We start from the raw sequence: 17,109 nt of genomic DNA on the forward strand, positions 1-17,109 counted from the left end.
CTATCAGTGCTACCTATCAGTGACACCTATCAGTGCCCATCAGTGCCACCCATCAGTTTCAACCATCAATGCCACGTATCAGTGCCCATCAGTGCAGCCTTATCAGTGCCGCCTTATCAGTGCCGCCTTATCTGTACCTATCAGTACAGCCCATCAGATCCCATCAGCGCAGCCTCATCAGAGCATATCAACGAAGGAGAAAAATTACCTGTTTGCAAAAAAGAAACTAGGAAACCTCTTTTTTTATTGTTATTTTTAAAATACTGGCTTTTTTTTAGCAAAAGATAAAAACCCCAGTAATGATTAAATACCATCAAAAGAAAGCTCTATTTGTGTGAAAAACATGCTACAAATAGAATTTGGGTACAGTATAGCATGACCACGCTATTGTCATTCAAAGTGTGACAGCGCTGAAAGCTTAAAATTGGTCTGGGCAGAAGGGGGGGGGGTTTAAGTGCTCAGTAAGCAGGTGGTTAATTAATGTAATTTTTTTTTAAAAGCAACCTTTGAATGTATTTAATTTTTTCGCAAAAGTTTAGTTTTAACTATGTTTCTTAAACTATTATAATAATTAATAATAATATTATTATTATACACTGAGATTTTATAAAAAATCTCAGAACACAAAAACATCAGTGAGGTGACTGTTGCTTTCAGCACAATTTACTTCAAAATGTTTCATATTTTAACTTGGTCTTTCTCAACAGTTCTAAGTCTTGGTCAATTTGCCCCATCATCATTTTGATTGGTCTCCTGGAAGGATCCTGTTTCGCCAATTTCCCAATTCCAGTCTCCGCCTCCTCAATGCACATTGTCAGAAGTTTCAGGACATTCTCATCGGTCTCTCTGGTTCGTGTCCCGTTATTTTCAGTGTAATTTTCCATGGCCACAATGCGTGTGCAACCAAACTCTACAAATTTGGCCTCAATTTTCTTCCAATTCCCTGAGGAACAGCGCGTGATCACAACAATGGGTTGGATGCCTGTGAATCAAAATTACATTTTTTATCTGAGTATGTGCATGTCCCTATTTTGAAGATAAATATGGCTGTTTGTAACCAAGCCAAGCTCCCACTTTGCTCAAAAATTGTTTGGCGTTAAAATAACTGGTAAGCTACTAAAATATTTATTCCCAAAGCAACATGATCCAATGTTTGTTTTAATTCTCTAAATTGTCCTAAGAACATTATGAGATTTAGTCTGAGTCTGAGTAACAAAACTATTGTTGAAGCCATTACACACATACATACGTAGTTACATACATAGATTGAAAAAAGATACATATCTGTTGAATTAAGCCAAAAGACAAAAAATTATAAATGGTAGCCCAACATCCTCAGTAGGGATAAGCTCAGTGTTCTTTCTGAATGTAAGTTTGGACTAAACACTGGCTGTTCAGAAGCTCGTCCAAACATTGAACCTTTAGGGCGTTAGGCGTGGATAAACAAAACAGCTTCCAGCTGTACATGGTTACTAAGGAAGCGTCCTTACCAGTCACCTAGGCCATTCACTTACATGTTTTTTTTCACTGGGCAGGGATCAGGGATCATTGTATAAATATGGCCAGATGGCCATATTTGGGCAATACCCTTTTCAACTATGACCATGGCCATATATGGGCAATTTTGTCACCACTTCCATTATATACAGGGGCTTGCGAAAGTATTCGGCCCCCTTGAACTTTTCATATATAGATGTACACTCACATGTAGATCCAAAGTGAAAAACAGCGCTGTGAGAAAGTGGCGACAGTGGGGTCCTAACTGACGCGTTTCGTCTTCCCCCAGACGCCGTCTTTGAAGACGAAACGCGTTGGGTAGGACCCCACTGTCGCCACTTTCTCACAGCACTGTTTTTTACTTTGGATCTACATGTGAGTGTACATCTATATATTTTAAATAAAATGTTTGTTTTCGGATTTACACTATGTGGCCCTTCCTTTCTCTCCTCACTTATTAACACCATCTTCTGGTCCATGGAATATCGCCTTGAGGGATTCATTCACGTAATACCCCACCCTTCCGGGATCTGCAGGACCATCCATATCCGCGAGATTGCCTACACCCTTCAGGACCCGGGTGCCATTTGGAGGGATACAGTAATCCGTGGGATCACTTATTAACATCATTTCTTCGGGCCAAGCACAGCCACTCACCACCCAAGCCTTATCCGGCCCAACTCGGCGTGTGCCCCTTTGGGTCCATCTCATCTGGTAAGCCTTTTCATCTCTTGGTGGGAGTGGGCTTGTCTGCATTTTGGATGCCGGAAGTTTCTGTTTTAAAATGTTTTCATGAGGACTACCTATTTTTTATTTTTTATTTCCTAGATACGGTTGATTCCTTTCACTGTATACTGACTGGCCAATTGGCGTTCATGTTGGACATTGTATAGCGCTACACTTGTTCTCTGCTTTCCCCATTTATACTTTGTTGGTCGTGTTAGCTGCTTTCGTTTCCTTCCCTCTTTGGGTAGCGCAGAATTATTTTGTATATATTGGGCTGCATCCATCTTCCCCTCAATTTTAACCATCTTCCCTGTCCCTGCTAAAGAAAAGCAGGCCCAAACCATGATGCTGCCACCACCATGTTTGACAGTGGGGATGGTGTGTTGAGTGTGATGAGCTGTGTTGCTTTTACGCCAAACATATCGTTTTGCATTGTGGCCAAAAAGTTCGATTTTGGTTTCAGTGGACCAGAGCACCTTCTTCCACATGTTTGGTGTGTCTCCCAGGTGGCTTGTGGCAAACTTTAGACGAGACTTTTTATGGATATCTTTGAGAAATGGCTTTCTTCTTGCCACTCTTCCATCAAGGCCAGATTTGTGCAGTGTACGACTGATTGTTGTCCTATGGATAGACTCTCCCACCTCAGCTGTAGTTCTCTGCAGTTCATCCAGAGTGATCATGGGCCTCTTGGCTGCATCTCTGATCAGTCTTCTCCTTGTCTGAGCTGAAAGTTTAGAGGGACAGCCAGGTCTTGGTAGATTTGCAGTGGTCTGATACTCCTTCCATTTCAAAATGATCGCTTGCACAGTGCTCCTTGGGATGTTTAAAGCTTGGGAAATCTTTTTGTATCCAAATCCGGCTTTAAACTTCTCCACAATAGTATTACGGACCTGACTGGTGTGTTCCTTGGTCTTCATGATGCTCTCTGCGCTTTCAACAGAACCCTGAGACTATCACAGAGCAGGGGCATTTATACAGAGACTTGATTACACACAGGTGGATTCTATTTATCCCCATCAGTCATTTAGGACAACATTGGATCATTCAGAGATCCTCGCTGAACTTCTGGAGTGAGTTTGCTGCACTGAAAGTAAAGGGGCCGAATAATTTTGCACGCACCACTTTTCAGTTTTTTAATTGCTAAAAAAGTTGAAAATATCCAGTAGATTTCGTTCCACTTCACAATTGTGTCCCACTTGTTGGTGATTCTTCACAAAAAATTTAAATTTTATATCTTTATGTTTGAAGCCTGAAATGTGGCAAAAGGTTGAAAAGTTCAAGGGGGCCGAATACTTTCGCAAGCCACTGTAGCTGATGATAGCTCGGGAAGCATAAAAGCAAGTGGTACTTTAGGGATTGGTCATGTGCGCTGTGCCATTAGGTTTTTGTTTTGATGGGCAGTGGGCATCGAGATTGACAATTGACTTATTAGTAGAGGGGCTTCTGGATGCCAATAAGCCCCCTGTCTGCAAACTCCTGCAACCACTGGCCAGGTTTGTAGGGAAGGGGCTCTTATTCACATCAACATGGGTAAAAGATGCTTTGCAAGGGAGATTCCTTCTTGGCAAGGCATCCTCTTATGTTGAGGGCATGTGGCCTGGTATGGTTCAGGGAAAAGGTTGCACATTTGCCCCCCCCCCCCCTCTTCCTTTCCTTGCCATCCAGGTTGCAATTTCACAACACTGTACAAGTGATCACTTTAGCAAAACAGCCCATTGCCAGTTAAAAAAAAATCTGCAAAGATCACGGCTGCAGCTGCAACCATGATCTTGTATGACCATGTGCTAATGCATAATATGTTATTATGTACGTCAGTTAGCCAGTGGTTAAACAATAACGGGATACAGGAAAATCTGACTATGGGCAATAGTTGCGATCACAGTTATTTGTATTGTCAGGAAACGGTCAACATCTTTAAAAGGTTGCTGCAAAACCTCAGAGACCCAGAAGTGCATGGACTGGGATTACCTGTGATTTGGTGCACACTGGTGAAAATTTTTTTTATCTCATCGCCTTCCATGCAATTCCATTCTCGATAACAGCTGAAACAGGAAACAAACACTTAGCAATTTTGTTAATCAAGTTTGTTTAGAAAACAATGCTCACACACTCATATCTGCTTTGTACAGCAAGCTTCATGCCAGGTCCAAATGTAGCCATATAGGTAGAAGACACATAAGGTAGGTAGGACCCAAGGTCTTGATCAAAGCTGCCAATAGTCAGTCACGTAGGGTGTCTTGCCCAAAACACAAAGCTCATAGTTAGCTGGGAACCTCCCCATTTGGAACAGTTAGAAGGATGGTGCCTTGAAACCTTAAAATAAGTAGGTGGTTTTGTGACTTGGAGCTTAGGATAAGTGGGTGGCATCAGCCCAGAGGGAGGGGAGATCTAAGGAGAGAATGGATTCTGTAACACTTAGTTGGGATCATATAAGTTTAAGAGAAATATAAGTAGTTTTGTTATTGAATTCTACTACTGAACGGTCTCTTAAGTATAATCCCCAATCTATACTTAGTTACCCACCACTGCGCCTCGGAGAGTCAACCTTAATAATGAATATCAACGGTTGGTGTAAAAACCTAACTATAGCTGCCACGTAGTGTACTACAATTAAACCATATATATTTAAATCTATAACGTGTCTATGGTGAAGTAAACCACACGTGAAGAAATAAAACGTGGCGCTTCCTACAGAACTATTCCCACCTCTTACAGTGAATTAAATAAATTATCTAGTGAACACCTATTTACAGGTATATTCTAAAAAACATAAATATATAAATATAGTAAACACCAAATAAAGGTACAAATAGTGACTTAATGACAATACTGCTTCAACAGCTTCTATAAACCAATCCTTGTGTAGTGACAACACAAAGAAATGTGAAACAATCAATCCTTGTGTCAATCCTTGTGTGATAACAACACAAAAAAATGTGAAACGATCAAAAAAATAATAAATATAAGTGTCTGTGATCGTGATCAAAAAGACACCAAATAGTGTGCCACAGCAAGTCCTTTCAATTCCAGGGGTGTAATTATCTTCTATGAACTCCTTCCACCACACCTGCGTGTTCAGTGAACCCACTCCCAGTGAAAATTCACTCACCAGCTCCCCATGCCTCCACTTTCGTATGAGGCTTTAAAGCATAGAGACTCAGATCAACTGGAATGGGTTAAACATTTCTCCATCCGGAAATACGTTCCATATGTAAATTAAAAAGAAGCTCCCAATAGTGTGATAACGTAACTTAATTTATTAACACACACTTCAAATAACACTCCAACAGTTCCACTCACATGTGTAAAAAAAATCAAAAGGCACAGCAAATTCCACAGCACTCTGTTTGCGCAGTATACAACACAGCAACTTGGATAAACCTCCTAGGGGGTATGCGGTCACGGCGGACCCAAACACAGCAGGCGTGTGTGAAGTGTCTCTCACCCTCTCCTTGCTTGCCTGTTAGATGACCCCGCTGTCTCTCCCGGTGGGCAAACCGCAACGCTCGCTTCTCTCTGTCACTCGTACGTGGTGTTCACCTTAGCTCGGCCACGCCCCAGGGGAGCATTCCCCAGACGACGCCATTTGTGGTGAAACGTACGCGTCGGGAGGTTGACGCTCTGACGTCATCGCCATTTTCAGTGTGGACGGGTGCTCGCTATGCCGGCCGGCTGTTTGCTGTACTGCTATATACTCATGTGAGTTTTCTACTTTTATCTATTAAATCGTTTTCATCAGTATTACACTATGGCCAGTTCCTTTTTATTCACATGCTTGTGAGATGTCATTTTGGAGTCCCTGCTGTATCCTCTGGTTCCTGCCGCAAGCAGTCCAGAACGTCAGTGGATCTCTCATACAGCCATTGAATACAAGCTGTTGTTGGCATGCCTTGCGGTAAGCGCATTATTTGCCTGGTGGTGGATCACGTAGTGTGGTGTGGTAAACTGATACTGAACACAAGCTGTTGTTGGCTTGCCTTAGGGTAAGCGCATTATTTGCATGGAGTGTGGGGTCTCATCTTCACTACGGAGCTTGTTAGTGTTCACTCCGGGTTTTCTTTTCCTGCCTTACCTTTATGCACTAGTGTAAGTTTTCTACCTTCTTTCACTTTAATTAGTTTGGCAGAAATTCCCCTATGGCCAGTTTCTTTCTATTTACATGTCAATGAGATGGAAGTCTGGTGTCCTCATTACATTCCTTCAGCTATGATGAATACAGTTTAAGAGCACTATCTGGATTCTCTATACCAAGACGTGATACAGGCTGGTGTTTGCTTGCCTTGCGGTAAGCGCAATTATTGGGTATTTGCGGATACTGTATGGGGTGTCACTCACATTTTTATACCATTGACTCTGGTTGGATTCACCCAAGGGGTCTCTTTTGGACTGATTTCAGACCAATACCTCACATTTCATTTTCTGTTACTATATATGGACACTTATATATGGACACTTATGTTTGATTCATACGCACATGTGTAGACCCATGTATTTTTCACAATTTTTACATTCCTTAACGTTTTTGCATTTTTATATGTACTTCCTAACGGAAGCTTTCAAGATTGCTTCACGTGTTTCATTTGTATTTAGCGCGGTTATTTCTTTTTTATTAGTTATTTTGGTGCACATCTCACTGTTTAACTGCTGCTTTTTGGGGGGTTATTTTCTATAGGTAGCGCAGTAATTCTTTGTTTTTTTTTTTTATTTAAAGCTAATCTATCATATCATAATACCTCCTAATGCAGGCGGGAGGATTTCAGCCTTGGACTATGTGAAACATATAAAATGGCAGGGGGTAACCTGAGCAATGCGTGACCCTTTAAGTTATTATTTCATTCTGTAATATCTTTACCCTGCAACGTAAAACAATGCCTTTATGAAATGTATTGTCTCACTATACACCTACCTGTAAACAAACACAGGAACAAGGAAATCCTCTTGTCTGGTTCCTTCCTGCTGCTTAAATTGCCTAATGGATTCTATAAGATTCTTCTCACTCCAGGTCACTTCCCCCAAGCTCCGCAGCTGCCCTAATATGGGAGGAGACACACACATAACACAATAGGAATACCTGATTGTTTTGTCCAATGCAAAACTAGATGATATTTTTATCAGACACATTTCATAAGACATAACTTAGAATGTAAATTGCATGATTTCATCCAAAAACTTTCTGACCGCATGGCACCCAGCTTTAAAATGTACAGCTCAGATATTTTTTGAGAAAGGCACACTTCATGACCTAAATACTCTCAATGTCCTCAACGAAGACAGCCCAAGGCTGTACTGGATGTATTTTTTTAAATAATCCACTTCCTGAACTCCCCACAACACAGACAACTTTATGCATGTACACTCACAGCGTTTGAGACTTTTTGTTCTTCCACTGATTCAATACCACAACTGATATCATTACTATGTGCAGGTCTGACCCAATCCACTTCCCCTAGTGAGATGTCCTACTCCCAAGAATGGGAAACAGATCTCAACCTAAACCTTAAAACCTCAAGATGTGGCCAATGACTGAAAGTGTATCAAAAGCTCTATCAGCATCAACATCCAGGAGACTACGGTAACTACAAGCTCAGGTTCCAATGGTACTGAACCCCTACAGTGCTACATCAAATATCTCCGAACATCCCAGACAAATGTCAGAGATGCCACGATGAACTTCAGGGTACCCTTTTCCACAATTGGTAGCAAGGTTCGCTGATACAACCATTCTGCGTTGAGATACATTGCCTCATCACCAAAATTACTGACATCACAATACCCAGCCCTGTCTCTATTATAGCACACTAACACGACCATGAAACAATACAAACATTTACTAATACCCCATTTACTGAACGCAGCTCATCCTACGTTTGTTGAAATGACAATACCTTTCAACCATTCAATTGGTTTTCCCAGATAAATTCAACTGCCACCATGGAAGAACTAACTAACTTTAGTCATGATAACCTGACCCACTTCCTCCAGTCCTGGTACAAATGGCATCTCTATAAATATACAGCTTCTTACCAACACATAATGTACCACCCTTCTCAGCTTCCTCATCTTCCTAAACCATTATCACATTTGAGATAATAAAGGACTAAAGCCAAGATAAACCCAACAAAATGCTCTGGGGTCCACAATCTTCTCAGAAAGATTGCCAATATACCCTAATGCAGTCAGATCGTAGACATGTCTGGGGTACCTGTGTCTTCACCAACTGTCCCCCTCCCCCTGAAGCACACCCCTATCCTATCCCTGAACACCCCCCCCCTTCCCACTCCTTGTCCCACCATGTTTTTATCACAAGATTTTCCTGTTCTTTGTCTGTGTCTTTCTTTCCCCATACCCTCCTAATTTGTACATCTTCCATAACCCCCCTCCCCAAAAAAGCCATCTACACTAGATTTCCCCTATTATTCCTCTTCTTCTCAATTGCCCCCCATCTCATAGCCTATCCCGCTCTTTCAGGTCATTCTCATATATCTGAATGAACACCCAGAACCTCATCAGCACACTTTGATATCTAGAGTATATAATTTATGTTCGCTAGATTGGCCCCCCCTCTCGAGGGTCTTGGTGGGGGGGCGAAGCAGGAAATGTTGCGCTATGTCCCCCCCCCCTTTCCCAACTGATGTGGCCACATTCATTTAATTGGAGAGAGTGTTGTAACCGCAAAATCTAACTTACGCTTTAAACAGTACATCTGGAAGACAAATGTGACTATCAAAGCAGTAGTGATAATATGTATTATTGTCATTATCCTTTTAATACTATGTAACTCCTTGCACTGATAAGTTTCTTGTCAAAAATGTTTTAAAAAGGTTTTGTTTCCTAATAAAATATCTTGGAAAAAAATTGCAGAATCCCATATCACCCAATCAGCAATCATCACATTACAAAGAAGTGTAATTGGTTGTATTGGTAACATTGTGATGTCTGTAACGTTGATGGTCTCAAAAAACAAATGACGCAAAACAAGTACATAAATGGCTACATAGCTGGTAGGGTTGAATAAAGACACCAGTCCATCCAGTTCAACCTGAGTGTGTGTGTGTGTTTATGTTACTACTATTTTCAATACTCCTGGACTTTGTGTTTGGTGAGAAACACATCTAAACGTTTTTTGAATTTATCTACACTCCTAACTATGGAAGTGTGCCCTTTACACAGTTTAAGATTGAACTGCTTCTCATCCAACTTCATTGTGTGGCCTTCTTTAGAGACCTCAGGTTAAATAATTTCCTAAATTCACCATTCAAGGATTTGCGTATCACTATCGTATCTCCTTTTAAAGGATTACTAAACCCTCCTTTTTTTAAAACAACAAACATGTCATACTGACCTCCACTGTACAGTTGGTTTTGCACAGAGTGGCCCTGATCCTCCTCTTCTGGGGCCCCTTAATGGCTCTGGTGGCTCCTCCTCTTCTCGAGTGCCCCGTCAGAGAAGCTCTCTCCTTCGGGACACTAGCGCTAGAGTGCCCTGCTGCTATATTGACACAGACAGCAGGACTCGGCCCCGGCACCTGCGTCATTGGATTTGATTGACAGCAGCGGGAGCCAATGGCTGCGCTGCTATCAATCTATCCAATCGAGAAACGAGACAACAGCCATAGCTGGTGTGCTCGTCCCTGGGTCAAGAAAGACAGGGCTCAGGTAAGTAAAACAGGTGGTCTGGGGGGTTGCAGCATGACAGAAGGTTAGGCATAAGGCATAGAATGCATTAAAGTGAAAAACCACGAGGGTTTACAACCCCCTTTAAGCGTCTCTTTTCCAGAGAGAATAGGTTTAATGCTTGTAGTCATTCCTCATAACTGAGGTCCTCCAGCCTCTTTATTAGCTTTGGTGCCCTTCCCTGGACTGTCTCGAGTTCCAGCACATTCTTTCTGAGGACTGGTGACCAGAACTGGACAGCATACTCAAGATGTGGTCAAACCAGAGTTATATAAAGTGATAGAATTATAGTTTTATCTCTTGAATAAATACCTTTATTAACACATGCTAATAGTCTGCTGGCCGTGCATGCTGCAGCTTGGCATTGCATTCCATTGCTGAGTCTGTCATCTACTTGGACCCCCAGATCCTTTACCACCCTTGATTCCCCCAGAGGTTCTCCCTAGCGAGTAACTACTGTGAGGGCCAATTCACCCTGGCTGCATTGCAGTGTGAGTGGGGCACATAGGAAACAATTGTTTCCTGTGGGTGCCTGCGGTGACAGACGTTTTACCTGTGAATTGGCCCTAAGTAGTTCAGTTTGGAAGGAGTACATTGCTACCTCTGATCTTCAGGCAAACAGATACATTTGCAAATTAAATACATATAAGAGAGGGGCTTTATCTTCCAAAAAAAGCCCATCCAATCCTGTTGCTTTCACAGCTCTGCCACACAACACAGCCTTGTCTGACAGAGCAGAAGACTGGATTCTTCTCTGCTGCAGTTCAGTAACATAGCTCCCAACTGTCCCTGATTTTGAGGGACTGTCCCTGATTTGGAGCAATGTCCCTCTGTCCCTCTTTCCTCTTCATTTGTCCCTCATTTTGGTCTGATCTATATAGTTGTATATCAAATGCACTTTTTATCTTTCAAAAAGTTTTTCCCAGCGCTCAACCTTTAATCCAAATTCTAAATTGCTGCATTTGTCAATTTTAAAAGCCAATATAAAGGAATAGTAGTGGTAAAAAAAAAAAAGCCCTCGTGGATTTAATTAACCTTTTGGGGGGGGGGGTAATTAACCTTTAAGGGGGTGTGGCAGGGGGCGTGTCCTATGCCTACATACGTTTGCTAGTAGGTGTCCCTCATTCTCATCTCAAAATGTTGGGAGGTATGCAGTAACAACTACAGGTCTTGTCCTTCCCTCATCCTGTGACTGGACAGTGAAAGGAGAAGCTGCAGACCAATGAGCTCATCTCTCTTTCAATCTACTCTTTCCTCCTATCAGTATGTTCCTTGCACTGCAACACAATAGACTGGCTCCTTGTGCTCCTTCTCCCTCCCACAGTCTGAACTCTGCTGTACAGGGAATGCAAGAGGCTGATACCAGGTCACATTTAGGCATTTACACTTCTTACATTAATTATGATGACGGTGTACTGCCCTGGTTACAGTATGTGAAAAAAAATTGTGAAAACAAAAAAAATTATTTAATTTCTTCATTTTCTTCAAACACTCACCGTCCCTCTTATTGAATACCTTAGGGTGTCTACTTTCCAAAAAGGGGTCATTTGGTCATTTGGGGGTATTTTTTTTTTGTTTGTAGGCTCTGTAACATTCACACAGACTAAACAATATACACTGATTTGGGTTATTTTTACTGAAAAAAATGTAACAGGATACATTTTGGCCTAAATTTATGAAGAACAAATATTTATTTGCAACATTTTATAACAGAAACAAAGAAAAAAAAGTGTTTTGTTTTTTTTTCTAAATTTTCGTTTATATACCAAAAAATAAAAACCCAGTGATGATTAAATACCACCAAAGGAAAGCTCTATATGTCCCAAGAAATGATAAAAATGTAATTTGGGTACAGTGTTGCATGACTGAGTAATTGGCTTTCAAAGTGTAACAGCGCTAAAATCAGAAAATTGGCCTGGGCAGGAGGGGGTGAAAGTGTCTGGTATAGAAGTGGTTAAAATGCATACAGTATACAGCTCCTAACTCACATATACTATGGCCAATTTACCTACCAGCATGTCTTTGGAGTATGGGGGGAAACCCATGCAAGCACAGGAGAATATGCAAACTCTTTGGATGTAGTATCCTGGCAAAGATTCAAACTAAGGACCCCAGGGCAAGTCAGATGTTCTAACCACTAAGCCACTGTTCTGCCATTATTTCTGCTTGGAGCTGGGCTTTAAAAGATAAGTAATAATTAAAACACAGACTGGTTGGCCAGTTTAAACTGTAGAACAAGTTGGGTTATTTCAGGGTTCTTCTTTAACCACTTGCCGACCAGCTCAAGCCCATCGTGGACTCGATGTCCACCGGCGGTCTGCGATCACGGTGAGGAGAGGCAGAATGGGGGAACTGTCTATGTAAACAAGGCATTTCCCTGTTCTGCCTAGTGACATGACAGGGATCTACTGTTCCCAGTGATCGAGAATAGTGATCTCTATCATGTACCAGTAAGCCCATCCCCCCTACAGTTAGAACACGGTGAGGGAACACACTTAACCCCTTGATCGCCCCCCTAGTGTTAACCCCTTCCCTGTCAGTGTCATTTTTTTTTAGCACTTATCAATGTAATTATGTCACTGGTCCCCAAAAAGTGTCATTTGGGGTCAGATTTGTCCGCCGCAATCCCGCTAAAAATCGCGCAGACCGCCGCCATTACCAGTAAAAACATTAAGAAATAAATAAAAGCCCCTAAATCTATCCCGTAGTTTGTAGACGTGATAAATCCAATCAATATACGCCTATTGCGATTTTTTTTTTTACCAAAAATGTGTAGAAGAATATATATAAGCCTAAACCGATGAATAAATTCGTTTTTTTATATTTTTTTTGGATATGAATTATAGCAGAAAGTAAAAAAACATTTTTTTTTCAAAATTGTCGCTATTTTTTTGGATATGAATTATAGCAAAAAGTAAAAAATATTGTTTTTTTCTTTTTAAATTGTCACTCCTTTTTTTGTTTATAGCGCAAAAAATAAAGACTGCAGAGGTGATCAAATACCACCAAAAGAAAGCTCTATTTGTGGGGAAAAAAGGGCATCAATTTTGTTTGGGTACAACGTCGCACGACTGCCCAATTGTCAGTTAAAGCGACGCAGTGCCGAAGCGCAAAAAATGGCCTGGTCATTAATAAGGGGGCAAATCCTTCCGGGGCTGAAGTGGCTGAAGTGGTTAAAGTAGAACTAAAGATAAAGGTTCATTTTGGATACAGTAAAGGAGGGTTATAAACCCTGTCATTTTTTGTCATATGTGTACCATTGGGGAGATTTCCCTTCACCTCCTGCCCCATAGCTAAAATCACAAGGATCACCAAGACTGGGTTCCCTATTGGAAAATTTCCCCTCCATTCCTGTTCTGAAGAAATCCTAAAATTTGGGATTTTATGTTAACTTTCAGTGATAGAGGTCGCCAGAACTAATAGAGAGAGTGAAAATCCCTAGGAGGGACACGAGCAGCGATATAACCTGACAGGCAGGGGTGTATCAATGGGGGGGGGGCGGTCCACCCTGGATGCCACACATTGAGGTGTGTCAGACTGTTAGTGGCGTCGCTATGGGGGTGTGCTCCGTACCTGGGTCGGGTGACACCATTCCGAGGGCGGCGAGAGTCCTGGCTGCTCCCTTTGGTATTTTTTTTTCAGCCGAAACACCTCCTGCCCCGCCTGGTCTTGTGGTGTGTCACTGTTTTCCCGCTGCTCCTCCCACCACTGCTGCGGTGCCGAGCCAGGCCTGTGTGTTTGTCATCATTCTCTGCCCTGGCGGTGCAGCTGTGTATCTGAGGCTGAGAGCCAGCCAGCTAACCGCCCATGGGGGGTAAACGTTTGCAATGGCAGCGTCCTCCACCGCCCGAGCTGGTGATAAGGGTGTGTGTGAGTTGGCATGGTCTACACCACCGCCCAGACTAAGGGGGTGTTTGTGTCTGCCCTGCCACCATGAGATGGCCTGAAAACAAGGGAAGGGGGAGGTTGTCCACCACCACCACCCAGGTGGTATAGTGTAGTTGAGGTGATTTGATATGGGGGGGGGTTTGCTGTGTGTCCACCACCCACCTTTAGTAGTTGAGCTGTGCACCTGATAAAGGGAAAGGGGGGTGCTGTTTTCACCACCCAGGTATAGTAGATGAGCTGGTCTGATAAGGGGGGTGTCTGCAGACCAGGTGTAGACAGACAGTGACCAACACCCACATCTTGCGGCCATCAGCTCCGTCCAGTAAGTAGCAGGTCACAGCAGCATCTTGCCATCTTCCCTGCGACCATCAGATCCTGTTGTTGGTCCAGCAAGCAACACGCCTTTGTCAGCAGGTCAGTTCCAAAATCCAAATCAAATCCTCAATGCCAATGATGCCATTATCTGCTGTCCCCAGGGACAGATCCGATCCAGAGATTGCTATACAGTGGGATCTCTGGATTGGATCTGTCCCTGAGGACAGCAGATAATGCAGATAATGGGCCATACTTTGTATTGTCAGCTGTCTCCCCATGTCACTCCGATGTCTCCATCATAGCCCTCCATGGTGAGCCCTCCACTTCCCTGACAGCAATCTGTCCGAAAATGTGGGATCTGCTCACACCTGAGTGACTGACATCTCCATCCTGTCCCGTCTATTATCAAAGGCTGCCATGGATGAACAGCATCAGCTGTTATTACAAGGAGCGGGAGGGGACGTCGACCGATCTGCCCGGGTCTCCCATTCTACGCTGATCTTGGCATTTTAAATATCAAGTGCACAGGAGCGGTTTGGTGTCTTTTAGACCCCAGATCCCTCCATAAGGAGTACCTGTCACCACCTATTACTGTCACAAGGGATGTTTACTAGGGCTGCTGAAATTAATCGCAGCATCGATGCATCGCGATTCGGGTGTCCCCGATGCGGCATCGATGCATGCGACCCGAAAAATCGATGTCTGGCCCCGCCCCCTCCCGGGAGAGCGCTCCGTGCATAAAGCTGTTTTTAGTGTGTGTATATTCCGGTCATGTGATTCTCAGCCGCGCCTCCCTCCTCTCAGTCTCTCCTGGTGTCAGCTCCGCCCACTGACTGGAGCTATCAGGTCAGAAGAGAGGCGGGCGGGGCTGACATCAGGAGAGACGTGAGAGGAGGGAGGCGCGGCTGAGAGTCACATGACTGGAATATACACACACTAATAACAACTTTATGCACAGAGCGCTCTCCTGGAAGAATTCACTGCTGACCTCAGATGTGACAACCGGCGGAACACCGGCCGCACGAATGGAGATCGGGGGGAGATGGTGAGCAGGCAGATTGCCCTGCTCATTACAGGCTGCCACCGGCAGAGCAGCATGTAAGTACAGAGGGGGGGGGGGGGGCGCTGTGACACAAGTCCATATCATAGAATTGTCTTCTATGTGCCTTCATCACACCACAACTCTGCATTATTGTCCACAGTCTGTGACCATCTCCTGTGCCATGTCCCAGTTTCTGACCATCTCCTGTGCCATGTCTGCAGTCTGTGACCATCTCCTGTGCCATGTCCCAGTGTCTGATCATCTCCTGTGCCATGTCCCAGTGTCTGACCATCTCCTGTGCCATGTCTGCATTCTGTGACCATCTCCTGTGCCATGTCCCAGTGTCTGACCATCTCCTGTGCCATGTCCCAGTGTCTGACCATCTCCTGTGCCATGTCCGCAGTGTCTGACCATCTCCTGTGCCATGTCCCAGTGTCTGACCATCTCCTGTGCCATGTCCGCAGTGTCTGACCATCTCCTGTGCCATGTCCGCAGTGTCTGACCATCTCCTGTGCCATGTCCGCAGTGTCTGACCATCTCCTGTGCCGTGTCCGCAGTGTCTGACCATCTCCTGTGCCATGTCCCAGTGTCTGACCATCTCCTGTGCCATGTCCCAGTGTCTGATCATCTCCTGTGCCATGTCCCGGTGTCTGACCATCTCTTGTGCCATGTCTGCAGTCTGTGGCCATCTCCTGTGCCATGACCGCAGTGTCTGACTATCTCCTGTGCCATGTCCGCAGTGTCTGACCATCTCCTGTGCCATGTCCGCAGTATCTGACTATCTCCTGTGCCATGTCCCCAGTGTCTGACCATCTCCTGTGCCATGTCCGCAGTATCTGACCATCTCCTGTGCCATGTCCCCAGTGTCTGACCATCTCCTGTGCCATGTCCCCAGTGTCTGACCATCTCCTGTGCCATGTCCCCAGTGTCTGATCATCTCCTGTGCCATGTCCCCAGTGTCTGATCATCTCCTGTGCCATGTCCCAGTGTCTGACCATCTCCTGTGCCATGTCCCAGTGTCTGACCATCTCCTGTGCCATGTCCGCAGTCTGTGACCATCTCCTGTGCCATGTCCGCAGTGTCTGACCATCTCCTGTGCCATGTCCCCAGTGTCTGACCATCTCCTGTTCCATGTCCCCAGTGTCTAACCATCTCCTGTGCCATGTCCGCAGTGTCTGACCATCTCCTGTGCCATGTCCGCAGTGTCTGACCATCTCCTGTGCCATGTCCACAGTCTGTGACCATCTCCTGTGCCATGTCTGCAGTCTGTGACCATCTCCTGTAGCATGTCCGCAGTCTCTGACCATCTCCTGTAGCATGTCCGCAGTCTCTGACCATCTCCTGTAGTATGTCCGCAGTCTCTGATCATCTCCTGTCGCATGTCCGCAGTCTCTGATCATCTCCTGTAGCATGTCCGCAGTCTCTGATCATCTCCTGTAGCATGTCTGCAGTCTCTGATCATCTCCGGTAGCATGTCTGTCTGCAGTCTCTGATCATCTCCTGTAGCATGTCTGTCTGCAGTCTCTGATCATCTCCTGTAGCATGTCTGCAGTCTCTGATCATCTCCTGTAGCATGTCTGCAGTCTCTGATCATCTCCTGTAGCATGTCTGCAGTCTCTGATCATCTCCTGTAGCATGTCCGCAGGCTCTGACCATCTCCTTTAGTATTTTGGAAGAGAGCCTGGAGCTCCTCTGCTGTCTCTTTTTTTCTTAAGAACAGATAGAATAAAAAAAATGGAGTTCTCCTGACTACTTTAATTTTTTTTGATGAAAACTATGAGCACCTGCGGACTTGCGCTGTAATCGTGATGCATCGTGATGCATCGCGGAATCTAATCGAATCGAATCGTTGACTTGATAATCGTAATCGAATCGAATCGTGAGGCCAGTGAAGATGCGCACCCCTAATGTTTACACTCCTTGTGGCAGCAATAAATGTGATCAGAAAAATAAATACATAAATAAGAA

General features: G+C 44.1%; 1 protein-coding gene across 1 annotated transcript in view; it reads right to left on the reverse strand.

Moving 5' to 3' along the window:
- Nucleotides 1–211: 211 nt before the first annotated feature.
- LOC141148608 (uncharacterized) overlaps nt 212–17,109 on the reverse strand; it is a 104,998-nt gene continuing 88,100 nt past the window's right edge. Inside the window, exons 4-6 of the mRNA XM_073636210.1 lie at nt 7,130–7,253; nt 4,192–4,265; nt 212–982 (exon numbers count right to left, since the gene is read on the reverse strand). Of these exons, the coding sequence (XP_073492311.1) occupies nt 669–982; nt 4,192–4,265; nt 7,130–7,253 (512 nt within the window). The 3' untranslated portion in view covers nt 212–668. The remainder of the gene's footprint in view (nt 983–4,191; nt 4,266–7,129; nt 7,254–17,109) is intronic.

Source organism: Aquarana catesbeiana, linkage group LG06, assembly GCF_042186555.1.
Source record: "Aquarana catesbeiana isolate 2022-GZ linkage group LG06, ASM4218655v1, whole genome shotgun sequence".
Lineage (NCBI taxonomy): Eukaryota > Metazoa > Chordata > Amphibia > Anura > Ranidae > Aquarana > Aquarana catesbeiana.